Source organism: Hevea brasiliensis, chromosome 3, assembly GCF_030052815.1.
Source record: "Hevea brasiliensis isolate MT/VB/25A 57/8 chromosome 3, ASM3005281v1, whole genome shotgun sequence".
Taxonomy (NCBI): Eukaryota; Viridiplantae; Streptophyta; class Magnoliopsida; order Malpighiales; family Euphorbiaceae; genus Hevea; species Hevea brasiliensis.
In genome coordinates, this window is record NC_079495.1 from 10,187,693 (window position 1) to 10,213,261 (window position 25,569).

At 34.8% G+C, this 25,569-nt stretch overlaps 1 protein-coding gene and 1 non-coding gene across 2 annotated transcripts; one reads left to right on the top strand and one right to left on the bottom strand.

The window, feature by feature from the left end:
* Nucleotides 1–944: 944 nt before the first annotated feature.
* LOC110654877 (putative disease resistance protein RGA3) lies at nucleotides 945–3,236 on the bottom strand. Its single transcript, XM_058143244.1, has one exon. The coding sequence runs from the start codon at nucleotides 3,234–3,236 to the stop codon at nucleotides 945–947; it is 2,292 nt and encodes a 763-aa protein (XP_057999227.1).
* Nucleotides 3,237–13,086: 9,850 nt separating this feature from the next.
* LOC131179038 (small nucleolar RNA R71) lies at nucleotides 13,087–13,193 on the top strand. The gene has a single exon (XR_009148045.1). It is a non-coding gene; the product is annotated as a small nucleolar RNA R71 (small nucleolar RNA).
* The last annotated feature ends 12,376 nt before the right edge of the window (nucleotides 13,194–25,569 follow it).

The following is a 25,569-nucleotide window of genomic DNA, read 5'->3' on the forward strand; positions in this document are numbered from 1 at the left end:
TAAGCTTTTGTTTTGAATGCTTTGCAAGTGAAGTTTATTTTTTAATTTTTTTTAGCTTTGCAAATGATATTTTTATTTAATATTTCATAGTAGATCTGATTTTAGCTTATAACAATTATTTTGTGAAAAAATATTTATGTATGTAGATATGTATTTTTTTTTCTTTTTAGTTATTTGTTTTTTATATTTATTTTATTAAATATATTAAAATAATATAGGCTTTTATCTTTTTTTATTTACTTTTGAATTTTATTTAAATTATAGTATTGTTTATGTGTTTTGTTTTTAATTTGGTTGTTGAAATTAGATTAGTTTTTAATTATAGTGCATAGATTTATTGTTCTCTCTTGTTGTGTTTTGTTTAAGTTGTAATTTTACTATTATTTTTTTTAATTGAGTGTATATTTTTGCTTAAATTATATGCTTAAATATGTTGTGAGATAATACAAGTGTAAGCAATTTAAAATTAAAATAACTAATTGTAAAAGTTGAAATAGTACATAACAAAGAAATTTTTTTAACAAGTAATTTCTTTACTTTTTATGGTATTTAAATATTTTTAAATAATTTTTTCTCAAACTTAATGAAAATAATATTCAATTTACTACAAGTTCAATTTGTTAAACAAAGTACATCTGCTTGATTTAAAAACAAGCTATATATTACGTAAAGAATGCAAGATGTTTGAAGAATTAAAGAAAATTAAAATGAAATGGACTAATTCTTTAAACCAAAACCATTAGAATTATTTTAAACTAGGATCATAATCTCATATATTAATTCTCACCTGCTTTTCATATGGGATCGTTGTTTAGCTGCGGACAACCTATAATTTGAAGCTCTGAAAGTGATGACATGTTCTGTAGGCATCTTGGTAATTCTCTGAGGTTGTCGCACTCTCCAATTCTCATGACTTTTAAACTGTTGGTAGATCCTCGAATAAGTCATTCTGGGAACTCCGCTAATTTTGGCAAGTCTATTAACACTAATTTTTGGAGGCTGAATTGAGTTAGGCATTGATTGTCTTCTCCTTCCTCCATTGTCAAATCAAGGTTTTTACAAGCATCAATACGAAGAGTATCTAATGCTGTTAGGCATTTAATACTTTGCGGCAAAGATTTCAAGCTTCTACAGTAAGTGATCGCTAAGCTTCGAAGCTTTTTGAGGCCTTGCATGTCTTCAAACAAATATTCTAGATTGTCACACCAGCTAATGAACAAAAATCGAAGAGCCTTCAAGCAACCTATTCCACCCGTTGGTAAATACTTTTGCTTCGTAGTTATTGTAAGCCATCTAAGGTTAATCATGTGCTTTATATCTTTGGGCAACTCTTGAAGATTATAACATAAAGTTAATATCAGAACTTGCAAGCTTTGTAGCTTACATATGGAATTAGGGAGTCTGTTAATCAAACAATTACCATATAAACTAAGATATTTCAAATGCTTCAATTCACCAATCCTTTTTGGCAGTATCTGGAATTCTAGAAAAGCCAAATCCAAGACCCTCAAGTATGGAAATCTTAAGCAGCATGTCTTAATGAACCGTTCACTACAAATCCACCCTCTTGTTCTATTTAAAAAGGAAATGGTTCGCACAGTTTGCGGGATTTGTAAGGATGTAGGAAGATCCTGATCAGAAAGCGATTTAGGATAAGGGAAAAATATATGTCGAACACTTTTGGGAATCTGTTGAGTGCCGGTCATTACAACTGAGCATTCATTTCGTGAGATCGATAATGCTAGATCATGCATTAGATCATGCATTTTACAGTTAACAATACCACGAGCACCTTCAGAAAAATCTTCGAAGAAACATCTAGAGCACAACTCTTTAAAATGGCGCATGCCAACATCTTCTAACTCTTGATTCTCATTGGAAGATTCAATCAGTCCATTTGCCATCCATAAATAAACCAATTGAAGTTCGGTAAATTCATAATCCTTGGGAAAAATTGAACAATACACAAAGCATCGTTTCAAGTAAGAGGGCAAGTGTTCATAGCTCAATCTTAAAGCAGGCAAAATATCATCTTCCTTTTGCTCTAATTTCCATATCTCATTATCTCTTACAAATTCCCATTCACGTTCATCGGTTACAGAGTAAAGCAAAGATCCTAAAGTTATCACTGCCAAAGGAATTCCTTTGCATTTTCTCACAATTTCTTCCCCAATTCTTTTCAAGTTTGGATTTTGTTTTTCTTGTTGTCCTCTACATGCACATTTGAAAAACAAAGACAAACAATCCTGGTGTGGAAGAAGACTCAAATTGTGTGCAGATACTGTGCCCATTATTTCAGCAACACGTTTGCTACGAGTCGTGATTACAATTTTACTTCCATTAGCACCTCCCATTAACAAAGTTTTTAATTCAAGCCATTTTCTAGGGTCCTCGCTCCACACATCATCTAGGATTAGAAAATATTTCCTTCCATCCAAAGCCTCTCGCAAGGCTATTTGCAACTGGTCTATATCCAGATCCATGTATCTTTGACAAGGAGATGCAGAGTTCAGAATTTTAATTATCACCTTTTCTAATTCAAAGACATCTGAAACACACACCCATAGTTTCATCTCGAAATGACTAATCACCCTTTGATCATTATAAACCAATTTAGCAAGTGTAGTCTTCCCAAGGCCACCTATTCCAACAATTGGAATAACGGAGACATTTTCACCATCAACAAATTGTACCAACATTTCAATGGTGTTATCTCTAGCTTGTTCCCTCCCAATGACATTACAAGCATCTACAAAGGAGTGGGTCATCTCTTTCTTCCTATGAATGACATGCCTATCAAAAATCCGCTCAGTAAGACCAAACTTAGACTTAAGAGCTACAATTTCATCAACCGTCTCTCTAATCTTCTTTAGTTTATGTCCCATTCTAAAGCGGAATGCAAGTGGATTAGAGCTAGAAAAGAATCGGCGTACCTTTCGGGTGGTGCTACCAGACTTGACCACTTTCCTTCTCAAGGCTTCACATTCAAACTCATCCACCACGTCCTCTACATCACAAAGGGCATCTTTGAGCTTCACCAGCCAAACCTCTATTGCTTTATTGTGAGGCCGCTGCTGTTCGGCGTCCAAAAGCACAGCTTGGATGGCACCCAAGATATCCCTAATTTTTTCAACTTCAGTTTCGAGTCCCCACGCCAGGAAAATTTCTTGAAGAGCAAGGCAGCCCAACTTCTCCAGAACACTTTCTGCGATGATGAAAAGAAAAGAGTCGGCCATTGTGTTTGGGTAGGGAAGATGAGAAATAATTTTCGGTAGACAGAAAGCAATGATCAAGGAATTGGTAAGATCCAACAAGTAATCATTTTGAATTCAATGGCCGGCTGCAGCATAGTTTCTGAAAGCTCTGTGTTATTACCTCGACGTTTCAGTCATGATATATTAGTTATATGGAATCTCTTGGCTTCATCTTTGCTAGTTTTACCACCATGCACAAGACAAAAGCATCATTAGCATTATGAACTGTTTCTGCATTGAAGTTAATGTGAGGATTGAACAGTGCTTTGATTCGGTAGATGCATTTTATTAATATAATTATATTAATATTTACTCAATTTTTTAGACAATATAATAATGTTATAAAATCGACATTATTTATTATCTAGAGTCCATATGATCCGAATGAGTTATTTCATTGATATTAATGGCTGAATTGGCCCATTAACTACAAGAGAATGAGCTGGGTCCTTTCCATCAACATGGGTTGATGGCAGAAAGCTCAATTAGCGTTCTAATAACCCTAAAATCAGTGTTCATATTTCTTTTCAATTTTCATAAAATGACAATTTCCAAACCAAACATTTCATTCTGAATTTTTATCAAACCAAATATTAAATTCATAAATTGCTTCTGAAAATAACAGATTTGCATGGGATTGGTTTGCTTTTATCATTTTCCTTTATCCTTTCTTTTTCTTTTTTATTAAGTTACATGTTAAAATTAAAAATAACATATTATATAATACATAAAAAATTAATTTTTTTACATCACATATGTTACATGGGATTGGTTTGGTTTCTCATGGACAAAACAAGTTCAGATTGAGGCATTAATACGTTATCACCCTTGAATTTTTTGAGATTTATCTATTGTACACATGAACGTATATACACGTAAAAAATCTTTGATCAAGCTTTGATGGGCACGCTTGAAGGCCTCTTCCCAAGGCTTTGGATAGTATTGGCCAAAACAAGACCCCTTCAGTTGTTATTATCAAAATATTATCTATTATTTTAAATTTATTATAAATCTCTAATCAAGCGTATTTATATATGTGTGCGTAAGTTTCTTTTTTTTATCGTGTGTTATACATTGTAGTAGTTGTTCACGCTAATAATTTAATTCTTTATTGTAATTTTAGAAAAGTTTCTATGTTAAAATTTTTTTTCTTAAAAATTAATTTCTCGTCTAATTTAAGAATTTATTTCTCTATTTTTTTAGAAATAATTTTTACTTCAACTTGAGAATTTATTTTTTATTATCCTAGAAAATTTGTTTTTCTTGTTTCCCAAATTTTCTAGTTTTATGTTAAATATATAGTTTAAGAAATCTATAAGGCTTCATTTGCAAAAAAATTTTATGAGAAAAGAATTCAAATTAATTCCCGCATAATCATGTTATTTTTTTACATGATTTCTATTACTTTGAAAATGAATTTTTTTTGAATTTAAAAAGAATTTATTTCTTTCATATCTATTAGGTTTCAAATATGAGAATTATGAAAAAAAAAAAAGAATAATTAAATTGAATTATTGTAAAATTTTAGTTTTCAAAAGCAATAAGAGTAAAAATTACTCCAAAGAAGTTGCCATATATTTATATTATAATAAAAAATTACTAAAAATTACAACTACAAATAATTTACAAACAAAAATACATTTGCAAAAGAATTTTTTTTATGCCTAACAAAAAAATGAAATAAAAAAGATAAGAAAAAATTGATAAAAAAATAGATGAGAAAGAAAAAGATAATAAATAAGAAAATAAATGAGAAAGGATATGATGATGAATAAGAAAATAGATAAGAAAGAAAAAAAATGATGAAAAAAATAAATAAGAAAGAAAAAGATAAAGAAAATGAGAGAAAAGAGAAGAAAGAAAGAAATGCGAGAAAAAGAAAATAAAGAAATGAAAAAAGAAAATGAGTAGTGGTTTATATAATTAAGCGAAGTAGTAATTAATTTTAGTAATCAATTTAGTTGATCACTAATTTTTTAAAAAAACTAGCAAGAATTTTCTCTCTAATAATTTAGCAACTGATTTGCAATCGGTTGCAGAAATCAATTATTTACAATAATCGATTTACAATTATTTGCTAATAACAACTGATTTTAATTGTTATAAAAATCGATTATTATTAGCAACCAACTTTAGTTAGTTGCAAACAATAATCGATTGTGAATAGGTTGCTAAATTATAGGTTATTTTAAAAGGCTTTAAATTTATATCATTTTTAAAAATACTATAATTTAACAATCGATTCATAATCGGTTACAAAAATCGATTGCAAATAGCAACTAATTTGCGAATAATCGATTACTAAATTGTGAAGTCAATTAAAAAAGGCTCTACAATTTAGCAATCGACTATTATTAACAATTAATTTTTTAATCGATTGCTAATTGTATATTCAAGATTTTTCTAATGTCAACTTGCAACTGATTTAGCAGTCAATGATTCATGAATTGATTGCTAAAGTTTTGATAAATAACTATTTTATTTAAAAAAAAATCACAAATCACTTATAAAATTGGTTGCTATTAGCAACCAATTTTAGTCAATTGCAAATATGCTTTTTTTTTTTCAACTATTGAAAGCATAAAGATCAGAAGAGGATATTCTGGTTCTACCCCTTGTGCAAAGTGATGTTCTTTGGGATATGCCTTTATTCAATATTAATGTTCCAACCTTAGGTTTCTAATTTTGTTCCAATGTTACATTTATAGTTTTTTTTTTCAAAACTATTTCTTTTCATCTAGGCATTTATGTAATTGGTGTTCTGTATTTCGTTCAGGTTTGAGAAGATATTAAGATTTAAAATTCTATTTTCACTTCAAATAGCTACTATTTTAAACAATAATATCCATTGGTCATTATAGCATAATTATACTAGAAAATTATCTTTAAATGATTTAGTCAGTTGAACTTGATATTTGTTGTCTTCTATCAGCATAGTAATTACTTATATGATGAGCTTTTAATCTTTCAATCTCAAGATTTTTCCTGCTATTGCATGCTTTTTTTTTTTTTTCTTGATAGGCAATCAAATTTATTAAAAGAAATGGAGGTGGAAATACCAACCAAAAGGAAATAAATTACATGAAGCAAGCCCAAACATGAACATAAATCAAGTAGTCAAAAAGAGCAGGGCAAAAAAAACACAAAGGGACAATAACAATAAACCAAAATTAACAAAAACAGAAGGCACAAAAAGAGCCAAGTAAAGAAACCATACTAAACTTTGGCCAAAACGCAAACAGCTTGTTGATATTTAAAATTAAGCTAAATGGGAACAAAAATGATCTAAGCAACAAGTTGAGCCTTAGAAAGGAGATGGTTGAAAAGAATCTACCATGCTAAACTGACATGTTACCAAACAGAAGCTCCAACTTGTCCTTTAACCGAGTGAAACACTTAGTGAGTTTGATTGTGATAGCAACATGTCTGATGAAGGAGAGGTGCCTCCACCAACTCCAGGAGGTCTCACATTGGATTAAGCACATATACTGAGACTTGAAAGACAGCAAAATGCAATGCAAGAGCAAATTGCGCATATCACTCAAGCTTTGGCAAGACTAGTTGCACTCTAGCCACAAGGAGAGTGCAATGGTCCTAGGCAACAAGGGGGTGGTGATGATGATGATGATGATGAAGAACCTAGAGTTGAAGAAGGTGCTTATGATCAGCACTTGCCTAAGCGTCCACATGGCCAAAGAGACAACATTAAGATAAAGATTTCAACCTTTTGAGTACCAGTATTTGCTGGTTTTTCAACCACCACAAGTGCACGGATCGCTAAAAAGTAATAAAGTGATGAGTAAAGTATCGTTCCACGAGGAATATGATTAGTAACTACCAAACTACACAGTGATTTTGACTATTTAGGCTATCAAATAATGAGGGAGTGAAAGTTATTTATTTTAAACACTAGAATAATAAACTTAAAATGAAATAATATGAAATAATCTATTTTGAAACAATTCTGGAATTAAGATTTCACACTTGAATCTTATTATGGATGTTATCTTGGTTATTTACTGGATTGAGAATTGTTTATCTTGATGGAAATTAATCCTAAGGTATCCTAAGTCCTCTCTCAAGGCACCTAGGGTGTATTTTAATTAACTTAAACTTGACTTTCGTGGCGATCAAATTAATTAAAATCCTTTAAGGTCTTTGACCAATTTTGAAATTCCTCAAAAGTAATTAGCCTATGTCTAGGTCAGAATTCCTAGATTTAAAATCTTGATTTTCTAATATTAATCTTCACCTTTCAGTCCTTCAATTAATATCTATAATCAATACTAAGTGGGTATCAACACATAGCATGCATTAAGATCACAAGAAATTAAATTAAGGAACAAATCTCAAATCCAATAAATAAAACTTAATGTTTATCCATAACAATGATTACAAGCATTACTCTCCCAATTCCAGAATATGAAAACTACTCACTCATGGTGAGTTTAGCAAACATCATGAGAAAAAGGTAAAGACAGTAAAAAGAAATCATCTAGAAGAAATAAAACAATAAAAATCCGTTTAAGGAAATGGAATGAAAGAACCAAAGAGGGCTTGCAGCTTTGATCTTATAGAACTTCGGCTGACGAACTCCTCCTTGATACTGATATTCTTCTCCTTAAGATGGCTGAAGAGAGTGCAGAAGCGAGCACTCTTTGTAACTCCTAAAAAACTTTGTAAAAAGATTGATCTCCTTTTTTTTGATATTTTCTGCTTCTATTTATAATAACTGTTCTAGGGTTAAGTCATTTTTTAGTCCAAAAAGCCTTAGGAGTCTGATTTGAATATGTACACAAGAGCGGGAATTCGGGTTAGAAAACTAGTCACCGCATGGTACACGGCCCGTGTGTCACTACACGGCCTCGGGCCGTGTAACTTACTGGAGCAGAATGGTGGAGTCTTGCATTGGCACAAAGATTTACACGGGTCTGCATTGGCTACACGGGCCTGGTTACACGACCCATGTACTTTTGTTCTCAAGAAATTCTTCAAGCTTGTGCCCGACAAAGACTTACACGGGTCCCTACAGATTACACGGGTCCAATTACACAACTCGTGTACTTTTGTTCCTCCATTGGCTCTCTGGCTTTCATCTGGCAAAAAGTTACACGGGTCTATGGTTTTTCTTACACGACCTGTGTACTTTGTATCAGTAGCAATTCTCAGTCTTTTGACCTCTCCAAGCTTCCCTTCACACTCTTATGCTCTGGGACTTCACCAAAACACCTAAAATACTATAGAAACATGGAGTTAAGAGCTTGACAATACAAATTACAAAAACTAATGAAATCAACTACTATGCATGAGATTACTTGCCTAAATGCTATGAGATAGTATACAAATGTGCTTAAAAAATCTATACAATTCAAGTGTATCAAATACTTAACTCATTCAGTTGTAGGAGCCTTTTTTCACCAGCAACTTTAAGGTCAAAGTTTAGGATCTGAATTGCCTAATAAGCTTTATGCTCAAGTTCGATAGGGAGATGGCATGATTTTCCATAAACCAGTTGAAAGGGTATTGTGCCAATTGGGGTTTTATATGCAGTGCAGTATGCCCGCAGTGCATCATCTAACTTCATGCACTAGTCCTTCCTGGATCGGCTTACAGTTTTCTCTAGAATCCACTTCAGTTCCCTGTTTGAGATTTCTACTTGGCCGCTGGTTTGAGGATGATAAGGTGTGGCTACCTTGTGAGTCACTCCATACTTTTTCAATAGTGTTTTAAATTGTTGGTTGTAGAAGTGACTTCCTCCATTGCTAATTATTGCTCGTGATGTACCAAATCTTGTGAAGATATTCTTCTTAAGGAACCTTGTGACCACTCTAGCATCGTTGGTTGATGTGGCTATTGATTCTACCCATTTTGACACATAATCAACACCAACCAGAATATACTTATTTCCATGGGAAGAAGGGAATGAACCCATGAAGTCTATCCCCCATACATCAAACAATTCTACCTCAAGTATACCATGCAGTGGCATTTCATTCCTTCTTGAAGTGTTACCGATTCTTTGGCATTGATCACAAGCTAGCATGAAGGATCTTACATCCTTGAACAAATGTAGCCAGTAAAACTCTGCTTGCAAGATCTTGGTTGCTATTTTTGAGGTGCCAAAGTGTCCTCCATATGTGATGAATGGCAGTGTTGCAGAAGGCTCTCTATTTTCTCTTTCAGTATGCATCTTCTTATCAGCCCATCATTACATCTCTTGTACAACAGAGGTTCCTCCCATATATAGAATCGCACATCATGCAGAAATTTCTTCCTTTGCTGATAAGTCATGTTTGGAGGCAATAATTTGCATACAAGAAAATTAACAAAGTCAGCATACCATGGAGCTTGGGAGAATGCCAGTAATTGCTCATCAGGAAATGAATAATCAATTGGCAAGTCCTTAAAGTCCCCTGTCTACTCCAATTTTAGCCTGGAAAGATGGTCAGCTACTACATTTTCAGATCCCTTTTTATTATTGATTTTAAAGTCAAATTCTTGCAGGAGTAAAATCCATCAAATCAGCTTTGGTTTCACCTCTTTCTTGTTCAAAAGATACCGGATGACAGCATAATCTGTAAATACAATGACTTTTGACCCAATTAAGTAGGCTCTGAATGTGTCCATTGCATACACCACTGCTAGGAATTCCTTCTCTGTGGTGGCATAATTAATTTGTGTGTCATCGAGTGTCTTGCTGGCATAATAAATGGCATAAAGCTTTTTATCTTTTTTTTGCCCGAGCACCTCTCCAACTACAAAGTCACTCGCATCGCACATCACCTCGAATGGTAGCTCCTAATCTGGTGGCTGCATTATTGGTTCTAAGATCAGAGCTTCTTTGATCCTGTTAAAAGAGACAAGGCAATTTTGATCAAAATCAAAGAGAACATCTTGACTTAACAGGTTGGTAAGTGGCTTAGCTATTTTGGAAAAATCTTTAATGAATCTTCTGTAGAACTTTGCATGTCCTAAAAAGCTTCGCACTCCCTTGACTGATGTTGGCAGTGGTATGTTTTCAATAATCTCAATTTTTGCCTTATCAACCTCAATTCCTCTTTCTGATATCAAATGTACAAGAACTATACATTCTCTTACCATGAAATGGCATTTTTCCCAATTTAGGACCAGGTTTGATTCTTCACATCTTTGCAACACCTTAGAAAAATTAGCTAGGCAATCATCAAAAGTAGTTCCATAGACAGAAAAATCATCCATAAAAACTTCCATGATATTTTCAATATAATCAGAAAAAATAGTCATCATGCATCTTTGAAAGGTAGCAGGGGTATTACAAAGACCAAAGGGCATCCTTCTATATGCAAATGTTCCATAAGGGCATGTGAATGTGGTCTTTTCTTGGTCTTCTGGGTGAATAGGAATTTGAAAGAATCCCGAGTATCCATCTAGATAACAGAAGTAAGAGTGTTTTGCTAACCTTTCTAACATTTGATCAATGAAAGGGAGAGGAAAATGGTCTTTTCTGGTGGCACTATTTAATTTCCTATAATCTATGCACATTCGCCAACCAGTGACTACCCTAGTAGGGATCAGTTCATTATTTGCATTTTGGATAACAGTTGCCCACCCTTCTTAGGAACTACATGTACTAGACTAACCCATTTACTATTAGAAATTGGGTATATGATACCTGCATCTAATAGTTTCAAAATTTCTTTCTTGACTACTTTTTTCATGTTTGGGTTAAGTCTTCTTTGGCGCTCGATAGTGGGTTTACTATTTTCTTCCATGGGTATCCTATGCATGCAAATCGAGGGGTTAATCCCTTTCAGATCTTCTATTTTATACCCCATGGCCTTGTTATGGGTCCTAAGTTCTCTTAGCAATTTTTCTTTTTCTATCTTAGATAGGCTAGCATTGATTATAACAGGATATTTAGAGTTTGAGTCCAGAAATGCGTACCTTAGTGAGGAGGGGAGAGGTTTTAGTTCTACCTATTTGGTGTTTTCTTGGAGCTTGCTTGGGCTGTTCCTCCTTCAACTTCTCCATCTCGAAAGCTTAAGCTAGGGGTAAGGGTGGATGAGCTGCAAACTATTATGCACAGGCTACTATTTCTGTGTTTTCGTTATTCACTGTGTGGCTATGCACAATGCATACTTCAAGAGGATCTTTAGGATTTATCTTATGAAATTCCTCTTCAACTTGTTTATCAATTATGTCAACCTTGAAGCATTCATCTGGTTCAAATTTATGTTTCATTGTGTTGAACAAGTTGAATTCCACTTTTTCTTCTCCTACCTTGAGGGTTAGTCGCCCATTTTTGACGTCTATGATAGCTCCGACAGTTGCCAAGAATGGTCTTCCCAAGATGATAGGAATCTGAACATCTTCTTCCATCTCAAGGACAATAAAGTCTATTGAAATGAAGAATTTGCCCCTTTTGATGGGGATGTTCTCAAGTATGCCCACAGGATATTTAACAGATCTATTAGCCAATTGCAGTGAAATTGTCGTGAGCTTCAGTTCTCCGATCTCTAGCTTTTTGCATATTGATAGAGGCATTAAACTCATACTTGCCCTAAGATAGCAGAGGGCCTTGTCTATTTTCTTATTGCCAATGAAGCAGGGTATGGAGAAGCTTCCTAGATCTTTCAACTTTGGAGGTAGTTTGTTTTGCAGTATGGCACTGCATTCCTCTGTCAAAGCAACTGTCTCATAGTATTTCAGTTTTCTTTTCTTTGACAGAATTTCCTTAAGAAATTTGGCATAGGATGGCATCTGAGAGAGTGCTTTGATGAAAAGAATGTTGATATAAAGCTTCTGTAAAACTTCTAAAAACTTCCCAAACTGCTTGTCTAATTTGACCTTTTGAAATCTTTGAGGAAAAAGTAGCGGAGGCTGGTATGGCTCTGGTAACTTCTTTTTCTTCCCTGCTTCCTCTTTCTGATCTTTCTTGGCTTCTTCCTCCTTTTTCTCTGCTTGGCTTTTAGATTTTTTTTAGGTTTCCTCTGTCGGTTCTTCCTCTGGTTGTACTAGAGTTCTCCCACTCATCAATGTAACTGCCTTACAATGCTCCCTTAGGTTCATCTCTGGTTGACTAGGTAGTTTACCAGCAGCCTTACTTGAAGAACTTGCTTATTGAGCAATTTGATTTTCTAGCATCTTGTTATGGGTAGCAAGTTGGTCTATTTTAGAAGTTAACTGTTTAATCAATTCATTTTGTTGTTGTTGAGTTGTTAGGAAACCTTCCATCATGGATTTCATAGTCATCTTCGGTTCAGGTTGCTGAGGTTGAGGAGGCGGTGGTGGCTGTGCAAAGTTTTGGCCTCTGTTCTGAAATCCAAGGGGTGTCGGTGGTTTGTACACCTGTTATTTGTTTATTGGCTAATTCTGCTGATTGGACCATGAGAAATTTGGGTGGTTCCTCCATCCAAGGTTGTAAGTGTTTGAATATAGATTGTTGGGCTACCTCTAGTTAAAGTTTCCCCCATTATTGACATAGTTTGTCTGTTTTGTGGAAGGTTCATTGAAGCTGTTATATTCTGAACTCATATATCCTCCTCCATAGCTGTCTTCATGTTGATTATTCATCCCTATAGCATTGGCTTGCATTTTATCAAGCCTCCTTGTGAGCTAATCAAATTGAGCATTTATCATGCTTAGGGTGTCTACTTCCAAAACCCCTACTATTCTCCTTGCGGTTCCTCTTTCATTTGACTACTCATAATTATGATATGCAACCATCTCTAGAAGTTCAAGTGCTTGTGTCACTATTTTCTCCATTAGGTCACCTTCTGTAGTCGAATCTACTGTACTCCTTATAGAGGTTAGTAACTCATTATAGAAATTTTGCACTAGTAGCCAATCCTCTATGCCATGGTGTGGACATTCCCTCTGCAGGTCCTTATATCTCTCCCATGCATCATAGAGTGATTCACCTTCCTTTTGTCTGAAGGTTTTGAGCTCAAGCCTCAGTCTTGCAGTCTTTGCAGGTGGAAAATACCTTGCTAGAAAAGCTTGTGAGAGGTTTTCCCAAATGGTGAACGTTCCAACTGGTTGAGAAAGTAACCACTTCCTTGCTCTGTCTCGAAGGGAGAAGGGGAATGCTCTGAGTCTTATGGCTTGATTAGAAACTCCATTCATCTTGAATGTGTCATAAAGGGAAAGAAAGCACTGGAGGTGATAGTGTGGATCTTCTGTTGGTGAACCTCCAAATTGGGTTTGCTGAATCATTTGAAGCCATGCTGGTTTTAACTCAAAGTTGTTGGCTTCCACTGTGGGTCTTATTACACTGGGCTGAAATCCTTAGACAGATGGAGCTCCGTAGTCTCTCAAGAGTCTTGGCCTATCATTATTATCGGCCATGGTTGGAATTTCGGGATCTTCTTGATTGTGCTCTTGATGTTTTCTTTTCCTCCTGATGGCTCTTAAAGTTATATCTATCTCTGGATCACAGTCCAAGATTTCTTCTTCTGGCCTTATTCTGGTCATATACCAAGTCAGGCACCTGAGAAAAAAAGAAAAGAAATAAAACAAATCAAACAAAATCAGATAATAAATATAATTGCCTAAATCAACTAAATTGCCTATCGTTCGATATTACTAAAGCCAAATTCCCTAGCAACGGCACCAAAAACTTGTTTACTGGTTTTCAACCACCGCAAGTGCACGGAATGCTAACAAGTAATAAAGTGATGAGTAAAGTATCATTCCCACAAGGAATATGATTAGTAACTACCATACTACATAGTGATTTTGACTGTTTAGGATATCGAATAATGAGGGAGTGAAAGTTGTTTATTTTAAACACTAAAATGATAAACTTAAAATGAAATAATCTATTTTTAAACAATTCTGGAATTAATATTTCACACTTGAATCTTACAATAAATGTTATCTTGGTTATTTACTGGATTGAGAATTGTTTGCTTTGATGGAAATTAATCCTAAGGTATCCTAAGTCCTCTCTCAAGGCACCTAGGGTGTATTTTAATTAACTTAAACCCGACTTTTGTGGTGATCAAATTAATTAAAATCCTTTAAGGTCTTTGATCAATTTTGAAATTCCACAAAGGTAATTAGCCTATGTCTATGTCAGAATTCCTAGGTTCAAAATCTTGATTTTCTAATATTAATCTTCACCTTTCAGTCCTTCAATTAATATCTATAACCAATACTAAATGGGTACCAACACATAGCATGCATTAAGATCAGAAGAAATTAAATCAAGGAACAAATCTCAAATCCAATAAATAAAACTTAATGTTTATCCATAATAATGATTACAAGCATTGCTCTCCCAATTCTAGAATATGAAAACTACTCACTCATGGTGAGTTCAGCAAACATCATGATAAAAAGGTAAAGACAGTAAAAAGAAATCATCTAGAAGAAATAAAATAATAAAAATCCATTTAAGGAAATGGAATGAAAGAACCGAAGAGGGCTTGCAGCTTTGATCTTGTGGAACTTTAGCTGAAGAACTCCTCTTTCATACTAATATTCTTCTCCTCAAGAAGGCTAAAGAGAGTGCAAAAGCGAGCACTCTTTGAAACTCCTAAAAAACTTTATTAAAAGATTGATCTCCTTTTTCTTGATATTTTCTGCTTCTATTTATAATAGTTGTTCTAGAGTCAGGTCATTTTTTAGTCCAAAAAGCCTTAGGAGTCTGATTTGAATGTGTATACAAGAGTGGAAATTTGAGTTAAAAAACTAGCTGCTGCATGGTACACGGCCCGTGTGTCACTACACGGCCTCGGGCCGTGTAACTTACTCGAGCGGAATGGCGGAGTCTTGCATTAGCACAGAGACTTACACGGGTCTGCGTTGGCTACATGGGCCTGGTTACACGACCCGTGTGCTTTTGTTCTCAGGAAATTCTTTAAGCTTGTGCCCGACAGAGACTTACACGGGTCCCTGCAGATTACACGGGTCCAATTACATAACCAGTGTACTTTTGTTCCTCCATTGGCTCTCTAGCTTTCATCTGGCAGAAAGTTACACGGGTCTATGGCTTTGCTTACACGACCCGTGTACTTTGTATCAGCAGCAATTGTCAGTCTTTTGACCTCTCCAAGCTTTCCTCCGCACTCCTATGCTCTAGGACTTTACCAAAACACCTGAAATACTGCAGAAATATGGAATTAAGAGCTTGACAATAGAAATTACAAAAACTAATGAAATTAACTATTATGCATGAGATTACTTACCTAAATGCTATGAGATAATATACAAATGTGCTTAAAAACATCTATGCAATTCAAGTGTATCAACCAGCTCACTTGAAGAGTACCTCGAATGGGTACAAAGAATTGATAAAATTTTTTAGTATCAGGAGTATAGCAAAGCAAAAAAGTGCAAACTTGCTACCATTGAGTTTGTTGATTATGCAAACTTATAGTGGGAGAACGTGAAGGCTCAACGGCGTAGGGATGGGCTTGATGATGTATAAACTTGGCTTGTGAAGAAAAGAATCATGGAGAAGTGATTTGTACCTGAATATTATAAACATGAGTTATATATCAAACTCTAAAGTTTACACCAAAGTGGAATGTGTGTGGAAGACTATGTTAAAGAATTTGAGATGTTGATGTTGAGATGTGATGTGAGGGAACTATAAAAATAAACCATTGCCCATTTTCTTAGTGTTTTGAATTATGAAATTGCTAATACCATTTAATTGCAACCGTATGTGTTTTTACAGGATGTGATCAAACTTGCCATTAAGGTTGAAAGGCAAAGAATGAAAGGTGGGTATAAAGGCTCTATTGCCAAAACATTCACAAAACCTTCTAACACTAACACTCCACTTACTTGTGATAAAGGTAGTGTGAAGAAGCATGACAAAGGGGAGAGCTCTACCAAAGCACCAGTTAGCGTGACCAAGGGCAAGAAGAAGAAAGTAGATCTTGCCCCTACCAAAAGAAGTAGAGACATAAAATGCTTTAAGTGCCATGGCCATGAACACATTGCTTCAGAATGTCCTAATAAGAGAGTAATGGTGTTGAGGGAAGCCCAATGGGAGCTAGAGAGTGAAGATGAGACTTGCAAAGAGGAAGTGAATCATGAAGCATATGGTGATGAAGAAGTAGAATATGCTGACGTTTGGGAGATGTTAGTGGTTAGAAGAATCTTAAGTGCATATGTAACAAAAGAAAAAGAGCAAAAAGAAAACATCTTCCATACCAGATGCACTATTCTCAAAAAGGTATGTAATGTCATTATTGATGGTGGTAGCTGTACTAATATTACTTTTACTACCTTAGTTAAGAAACTTAATCTATCTACCTTAGTGTATCTTCATCCTTAAAAATTGCAATGGCTGAATGATGATGGTAATGTTAAGGTGACTAAGCAAGTAGTTGTTCCTTTCTCCATAAGCAAGGATAAAGATGAAGTTATGTGTGACAATGTGCCCATGAATGCTAGTCATTTGTTGTTAAGGAGGCCATGGCAATTTGATAAAAGGGTTGTGCATGATAGTTTTAAAAATACTTATTCTTTTATGAAGGATAGTAAAAGAATTGTATTAGCCCCTCTTAGTCCCCAACAAATACATCAAGAGTAGTTAATTAGTAACAAAGAAAAGAAGGAGAGTTTGTTTCTCAACAAGGAGGATGTTTTGAAGGCTATCACTAATCATAATTTTGTTTTTGTGCTTATTGTTAAAGAATTGTTGGAATCTAACCACATTGCAGTTCCTCCCATGGTGGTCAATCTATTAGAAGAATTTGGAGATATTTTTCCTAAAGAGATGCCAGAGGGACTACCTCCCCTTAGTGGCATTAAGCATCAGATTGATTTTATTCCTAGAGTGGCATTACTAAATAGACCAGCCTATAGAAGCAATCTCGAAGAGCCTAAGGAGTTACATAAGCAAGTCATGGAGCTGTTAAAAAAGAGCTATGTTCATGAATCCATGAGCCCATATTCTGTTTCAGCTTTATTGATGCCCAAAAAGGATGATTCCATGCGCACGTGTTAATAGTGGGGCCATCAACAAAATCACTGTAAAGTATCACTATCCCATTCCTAGACTTGATGATACGCTTGATGAATTATATGGTGCTATTTTCTTTTCAAAAGTTTATTTGAAAAGTGGTTACCATCATATTCGAATGAAGAAGCGGGATGAATGGAAAACAACCTTAAAATACAGTTTGGGTTGTATAAGTGGATGGTCATGCCTTTTGGCCTTTCTAATGCTTCTAGCACTTTTATGAGACTCATGAACCATGTACTTCTCTACTTCATTGGCAAATTTATGGTTGTTTATTTTGATGATATTTTTATTTATAGCAGGAGTTTTAAAGATCATCTCAAGCATCTAAGAGCTATTTTTTAAGTTCTACACCAAGAAAAGTTATATGCGAACATCAAGGAGTGTTCTTTTTGCCACAATCAAGTCACATTCTTTGGCTTTGTGGTATCCAAACATGGCATGGAGGTGGACAAAGAGAAGGCGCAAGTAATATAAGAATGGCCAGTACCAACCATAATGTCGTAGATGAGAAGGTTTCATGGCCTAGCCTCTTTCTATATGAGGTTTGTAAAGAACTTCAGCACCATCATGGCTCCCATAACCAAATGCTTAAAGGAGGAGGAAAATTTAATTAGAGTGAAACTGCCTAAAAGAGCTTTGAACTCATCAAAGCTAAACTGACCTCTACTACAATACTTGCATTACTTGATTTTTCAAAGACTTTTAAGGTAAAATGCGATGATTCTAGAGTGAGAATCGAGGTTGTTCTAATGCAAGAAGGATGTCCCATTACTTATTTCAGTGAAAAGTTGAATGGAGCTAGTTTGAATTACTCAACCTATGATAAAGAGTTTTTTGCTTTTGTTCATGTCTTGGAGACTTGGCAACGCTACCTCTTGCCAAGAGAGTTTGTTATCCACACAGACCATGAGTCCTTGAAGCACCTAAAAGGATAAAGTAAGCTGAATAAGCCACATGCCAAATAGGTGGAGTTTCTTAAATCATTCCCATATGTGATCAAGTATAAGAAGGGACACTCCAACATTGTGGCTGATGCATTATCTAGGATGTATGCCTTAATCTCTTTGCTAAATACTAAGTTGTTGGGATTTGAATTGATGATTGAGCAATATAAGTCAGCTACAGACTTTTCATCTATCTATGATTCTTGCAAAGAGAAAGCCTTTTAGGGATTCTACCAACATGATGGCTACCTCTTTAAAATGGGAAAATTGTATATTCCCAGCTGTTCTATTAAAGAATTGTTGGTAAGGGAAGCACATGGAGGGGGTCTTATTGGCTATTTCGGTGAAAAGAAGACTTTGAAAGCCTTAAAGGAGCATTTCTATTAGCCAAGTATGATGAAAGATGTGCACAAGGTAATGGAGAAATGAGTGGCTTGCAAGAAGGCTAAAAGCAAGGAGATGGCACAAGGGTTGTATGTGCCTCTTCCTAATCACCCACGAGAACATGTGAGCATGGATTTTGTGCTTGGCTTGCCCAAAACTCAAAAGGGCAAAGATTCAATATTGGTTGTTGTTGACCGGCTTTCTAAAATGGCTCATTTTGTTCCTTGCCATAAAATTGATGATGCTTCTCTTGTTGCTAACCTTTTCTTTAAGGAAATTATTAGGTTGCATGGCATTCCAAGGAGCATTGTTTCATATCGTGATGCCAAGTTCTTAAGCTATTTTTGGAAGACTTTGTGGAAGAAGCTTGGAACTTGCCTCCTCTTTAGCACAGCCTTAATGGCGTAGATCCACAAGTATACGGGTCGTATCAAGTAATAGAGTGATAAGTCAAGTATTGTTCCCATGAGAATTTTCTGTTTGAGTACCAAACTATAAATGAAGTGATTATTTGGGCTAATGATTGATGAATAAATGATAAATGTAAATAAGCAAAGTAAATTGATGAATCTAATTAGAATGGGTAAAGAGCAAGCAAATAAATTCTAAATCTAGATGCAATTGAACTAAATTAATAATGGATAACTTAAATCAAAGTCTAATTATGATAAAGATGATTCCAGAATTGGGGGTTATGCATAAATTAATTGGGATTTATCTTGGATATTCCAATTTTAAGGGAAAAATAGAGTTTGAAGGTGATTGATCCTAAATTCATTTGATATCTTTTTCAAGTAAACCAAAGTGTATTCTAAGATAACCAAACCTATTTTCGTATGATATTTGATTACTTTAAAACCCATTAAGTTTTGTAACCAATCATTAATTCCTCTTAAAACTCTAGTTTATTTCTAAATCTAGGTAATTTTAAGTTCCAATCTTTGATTATCTGTAAATGACCTTCACTTTTTGGTCCTTCAATCAAAGATTAACACAATACCCAATGGGTACCAACATTAGCTAAGTAAATCAAGCACACAAGGAAGGAATCAAAACTCATATTTATATAAAATATGGAAATAACCAGCCCAAATCCACAGATTAATCTAAAACATATTTCTCAACTCTAAAATCCAAAGAATTTACTCACTCATATTGGTATTTACAAGAGAAATTGATGGAAAAGTAAAGAATAACATGATAAGATGACTAGAAATGGAAAAACCCAGGTAGAAGAACCCAAAACTCTGATTTCTGGAGCTTTTAGAGATGGTTGCAGTAGCTCCTCTTCCTCAGAAATAATGGCGTCCTTCTCCCCTTTTCTCTCTCTCTCTTTTTTTTTTTTTTCCTTTTGTTTCTTATTGTTTCCTCTTGTGGCAAAAACTAAAAAATGATGCTTTTATATGGTCCCATAAGTAGCCCTAAAAATAGGTAAGAGCCAATGAGTGAATAGGAAATGAGGTGTAGAAATATCCAAGTCAGCAGATTGATTCATGTTTTAGGCAGTTTGCTTAGGGTACTACTTACCCTAAGCAGCTTCTTTAGCAATTTTTGGCCTGTAGTGTGCACTGTCTGCTTAAGGTTAAGCAGATCCTCAGCAAATCTTGGCAGGTTTGGAATAAAATGAACTTTTCTACTCATGCTTGACTTTCAGCTTAACCTGTGTTGCACCTTAAGCATTGCTGCTTACCCTAAGCAGAATCTCAAGCAATTCTCGGCAGGTTTTGGGATGAAAGCTTGAATGTGTAGGATTTAAGCTGTGCTTGACTTGTGTTTTAAGGTTAAGCAATATGACATACCCTGAGTAGCATCATAAGCAAAGTCTCAAGCAAATTTCAACTAACTTGATCTTTCAAAGCTTGATTTTTTCAATTTTCCTCCATGCTTAGGGAACTCCAAATTTCTTCAAATCACTTCCTAATGCACTCATTGACCGTTAATTTGCCACAAAAACCTATTAAAAATAACAAAATTACAAAAATCGAATATAAAGTAACTAAAGTTAACAAATAAGCTAAAATAAAGCTAAAAACATAAAATATACTAAATATAAGGGCAAAATGGATGCAAAACTATCCTAAAATGCCTCCATGGAATGAGTGCAACAAATTCTCCCAAACTCAAACCTTTGCTTATCCTCAAGCAAATTAAAAATAATTAATGCAATTTAGGGTACCTTACCTTAAATTCATGAAATTTTTTTATCCAAGCTCTCAAGCTTACTTTTAGCTACCAACAAACCATATACCCACTTTCAAGGTGCAAAGAATTCGATCCTTAACAAAGTTATCACCATTTAGCCTTAGGTCAATTATCCATATCATTAAGCCCAAACCAATCAATCACAAAGAATAATCATGCCTAAATAGACTTTAGAGCAATCCATAAGCTAAAGTGTCTCAAATAATGATGGAAGTAAATGAATGGATGAATGATATCCCAATCCCATAGGTAATTCTCCTATTCCTTTCTCCACTAATGTAGCAAAACACTATCAAAAGATCAAAAGGACTTTTAAGGATTGTAATAGGGCTAAGGGGGTGATAATGTGGCTAGTAAGGAAAGGATAAAGATAACAAAGCATAAAAATAATCAAATTATTAAAAGATCAAGACACACAACCCCTTTCTTCTTTTTTTTTCGAATGGGAGAAGGAACTTTACAACTATTTACCAATGCTAGCATATAATTTTGAAGTTTTTGGAGGGACTACATAAATAATATTGACTTTAAATTACAATTATCCCTTTTAATTCACCCCCAAACTCATTTCTTTGCGTACTTAAGTAGTGAATTACTTTACATACTATTATTGAATTTGCTAGCCTTTTTACTTTAGTCACTTCTCCTAACTAATTGTTATATATTTTTTTTCTTTTTCTTTTTTTCTTTTTATTTTATTTTTTTAGTGTATTTATCACTTAAAGTATTATTCTCATGAAGAGCAAGTAGGTGTTTGGGTTTATGGCTAGGCATTAATGTGGGTTCCAAAGAAATAAAAGGGATAAATGTAGGCTCAAAATGGTTCCAAAAGGAAATTTTAAAGTGAGGTTGGCTAAGGTTAAAATGTGGGTTTAAAATCCAAAGAATGCCTATATCACTTCTTTCTCAAATGCATGCTATGATTTCGCCTCAAAAGGTTTAGGAGGATTGTTCTAAAATTGGTGAGACATCAGTTTGCTACTTCTTATCCTAGAGTTTTCTCTAGGCACTCAAAGTCAATGCAATTGATTGGGTAGCCCTTGGCTAAGAAGATATAAACTAATGAAAGGATCTAATAACCTTGCACCTATCCAAAACTTTCAATCCATTAAACCCTTCTAAAAGTAAGTTCAATTGCTCTTCAAAGCAATTCTCAATCCTCTATGGATAAGGTAAAAATTTATTTTTATGAAATGCATGATTCTAAAATGAATGCATAATTCAAATTAAAACTAAGTGTAATTTGTATGAAAACTATATGCAAGTGTAAGTGTATGAGTATAAACATGTGTGTGGTATATATATAAGTGTATGGATTATCTATATATGAATGAATGAAATGCAATAAATGAAGGAATGAAAATTTTAAAAATTTTGCAAAAATTTTTCCCTCACCCCCAAACTCAAATAAGACGTTGTCCTCAATGTCTAAAATGAATGCAAAGATGGGCAAAATTGTGTGAGCCAATTAATTAATGAAATATATACAATTGGGAATTAAATGAATATATGCTCAAGAATTCCAAAATTTAGCTCAAAATAGTATTAACAATGAAGCTTTAGAGAGAAAAATATGAGAAAGTATCCCAAATGTCTGAATTTACAGTGCTTAAGAAGGTGCTTAAAATGTTGCGTAACCTGTTGCTTAAGGTTAAGCAAGATCCTAAGCACTAGGAACATGCTAAAAATATAAAGAACTACAAATGATCCAGTACCCCATGATGAAATTAAACAGATTTGGCTGAAGGTAAACTGTGTCACTCATCAATATCAAAAAAATTAGAACTGAATAAAAGATAAAGTGCAAAGATAATGTGCAAAAAGGTGCAAAAGTATAATGAAATAAAGTCTAACATCGAAATTAAGAATTAAACCAAAGAGCATGCATAACAGAACTACATTCACAACTGCAAAGTAAGAACAGATAAAAAAGTAAGATAAAAATAAACTAAAGAAAATATGTAAATTGCAAGCACAGTCAGAAAATAAAATAAACTACAATTGTTACCAAAGTTTAAAGTTCAACTGTCAAATTACAAAAGAAAACCCAAAACATAAACTAAAACTGAAATAAACTAAACTAAAGAAACTACCGCTTTGATGTTCTTTGTCAAGGCTATCTTTATCTTGATGGGTCCGCAGTGGCACAGGGTTGCTATAACGGAGTTACGCATCGGGTTCTCTGTGGTCTTCTTGGTGATCTGAAGCTTCAGAGGCTATCTCCAAATTTTCTGTGAGGTCCTTCATTTGCTGGAGCATGTCTTGGCCCCAATGATATAAGTTGTTGAAAGATTGGGCCAATTTGTTGTAAAGCTCCAACATTTGAATTTCCTGTTGTTTTTGCTTCTTTTTAAGAGATGATAATTTCTTTTTATGCCTCTTTCTCAGCTTCTTCTGCTGTTTGACCTGCTGCTGACCCAGAACATCAAATTTAACTTCTAAACCTTTCAAGGTTTCAAGGATTTCTATGGTGGCAAATGGAGGAACAGATGGTTGGGTAGTGAAGCTACCTACTTTGGATTCTAAGGATTTTAAAAGGGATAGGATTTCTGATGGATACTGCTGTTCAATAGCTGTTTGAGGTGCCTACATACCTTCTACTGGTGCATAAGCACTTGGTACTGTAAAACCACTAGCATCACCATGCTGCTGTAACAATACATAAGTATGCCCTTTCTTCTCACAAAGATCCATATGAAGCAATATTGTGCTGTTTAAAAATGACTCACCAGAAACTGGCACAAGCTTATACAATCTAGCCTCAAAGCCAAATGAATTTGCTATGGCAGTTATATATCCTTCAAAAACTATGCTACTGAGGTGTGCCTTGTGACAGTTTAGTGCTAATGAGTAGCTAAAAAGTAGGATGTGCTAACTGGTTTTCTCTCCTTCATACACCACAAGAAAAATAAGTCTCCAACACCCACAATGCTATTACTGTGCCCTCTGCCTAAGATAGTGTAAGAGATAAATCTATGAAGATATTTTAACACAGGATACACTATCCTGGTTGCCTTTATTGTCCTCTGCCTATAATATCCTCCATAAGAAGCAATTTCTTTCCAGAACTTAACAGGATCATAAACAGTTTGTTACCACTCAATGCTCTTATATCCAACATCTTGAAAATCAAAGATTGCACTCATAGAGCCCATATCTAACTCTCTATTAATACTAGCACATCTAAAGAAAATTACATCTCTATGGCCAGGGACAGTAGGTTTGAAATTCAACCTTAGGGAACTCAAAAACTCCAAAGTCAATTCTTTATACGCTGGTTCCCTAATCTTAGCAAACTCAGTCTAATTGATAGCATCTAAATAAGCAAACATAGAATCATAAATTCCTAATTCTCTTAAAATTTGCTCATCCATATATTTATTTGCTACAATTGGCTTGGAAGCTAAAATCTCATATGCATTTTTCATATCCATGTCTTTGAAAGCCCAAGGTAATGGAGAAGTTACATCCTCTATGTCATCTACAGATGCTGAAGGTGCTGCCGAAGCACTGGCAGGCTGAGAAGATGTCAAGGGTGACTGAAATGCAAGAATTGAGGCAACTGGTGATGGAATTGATGATGCTGACCTTGTTCTCTTACTAACTAGCTTTAAGGAAAACCTAGGTGAAGAATGGGAATCCATGGGAATAGGGGAGAATTTTTTTTCTTCTCACAACAGAGGCTTTCTTGGTTCTACCTACGGCCATTTTGGTTTTGGTTTTAGGTTTGGCTTGAGTTGGCATGGGTTCAAGCATTGGTTCTTGAACTTGGGTTTTGGTAATGGGTGTTTCAATAGGGATCTCGATGGCAGGGGCTAGGATGGGTGTTTCAATGGCAGCTTCATTTTGTGGTGTAAGGGGTGTCGGCAGAATGAGGGAGGGTGTTTGGTCTTGGGGTAGTGGTGGTGAAAATGGTGGAGGCGATTATGGTAGCGGTGGGGTGCTCGATGGTGACTGTGGTGGCTGTGACAAACTTGGACTGAGGGTAGGGTTCGCGCTAGCAGAAGGTGAAGGAGTGGCCATTTTCGATTTAGCAAATTTTCTGGATTTTCTGAGTTTATGGGTAGACCAAATCTTGGTTCTCACCATTTAATAAGTATGAATAGTCTCTTTAACATTCCAAGATTAGTCGAAAGAGATGGTGGAGGGAGTGGTAGTGTGGTCTGGTTTTTCAGGAGAGATAATGGGATAAAAGTGGCAGAAGTTTAGGACTTTTAAAATTTAGGACAAACATGGGTGGCTTGGGGTAATGCTTGGGGTTAAGCATGGATTGCATAGGGCACAGCTTAGGGTAAGCACATAGCAATTGCTGAACTAAAGAGTTTGGAAATGCTTAGGGTCAAGCACGAATTAGCTTAGGGTTAAGTAGGATTTACATAGGGTACAGCTTAGGGTAAGCAACATCATCTGTAAATTTCGGTAGGTTTTGGGAAAAATTATGATTTCACTTACCAAAAACAGTCCAAATGCTATGGACTGCTATCATGACCCTCAACAATTATCAAATACACATAAACACCACAAAAGTGAAGAATTTAAGCTCATCATCTCTCATAAACTTATCAAGCATAGCACAAGCATGTGAGAATTGAGAGATAAATAGCTCAAATTAGGCACAAATTGTGATTACGCTTTTGCAAACTTAATGAAATGGTCTTATTCCTAAACTTATACCCAAAACATATTTTCAGCAGCATTTGAGATAAATTCCAAGCATTCAAAAATTGCAGAAAAGACATAGAAATTGACTTCTTAAGCAACATGAACAGTAGCATAAATAGTAACTTAAAAAAATTATGCAAATTCTAACAAGCTATAAAAA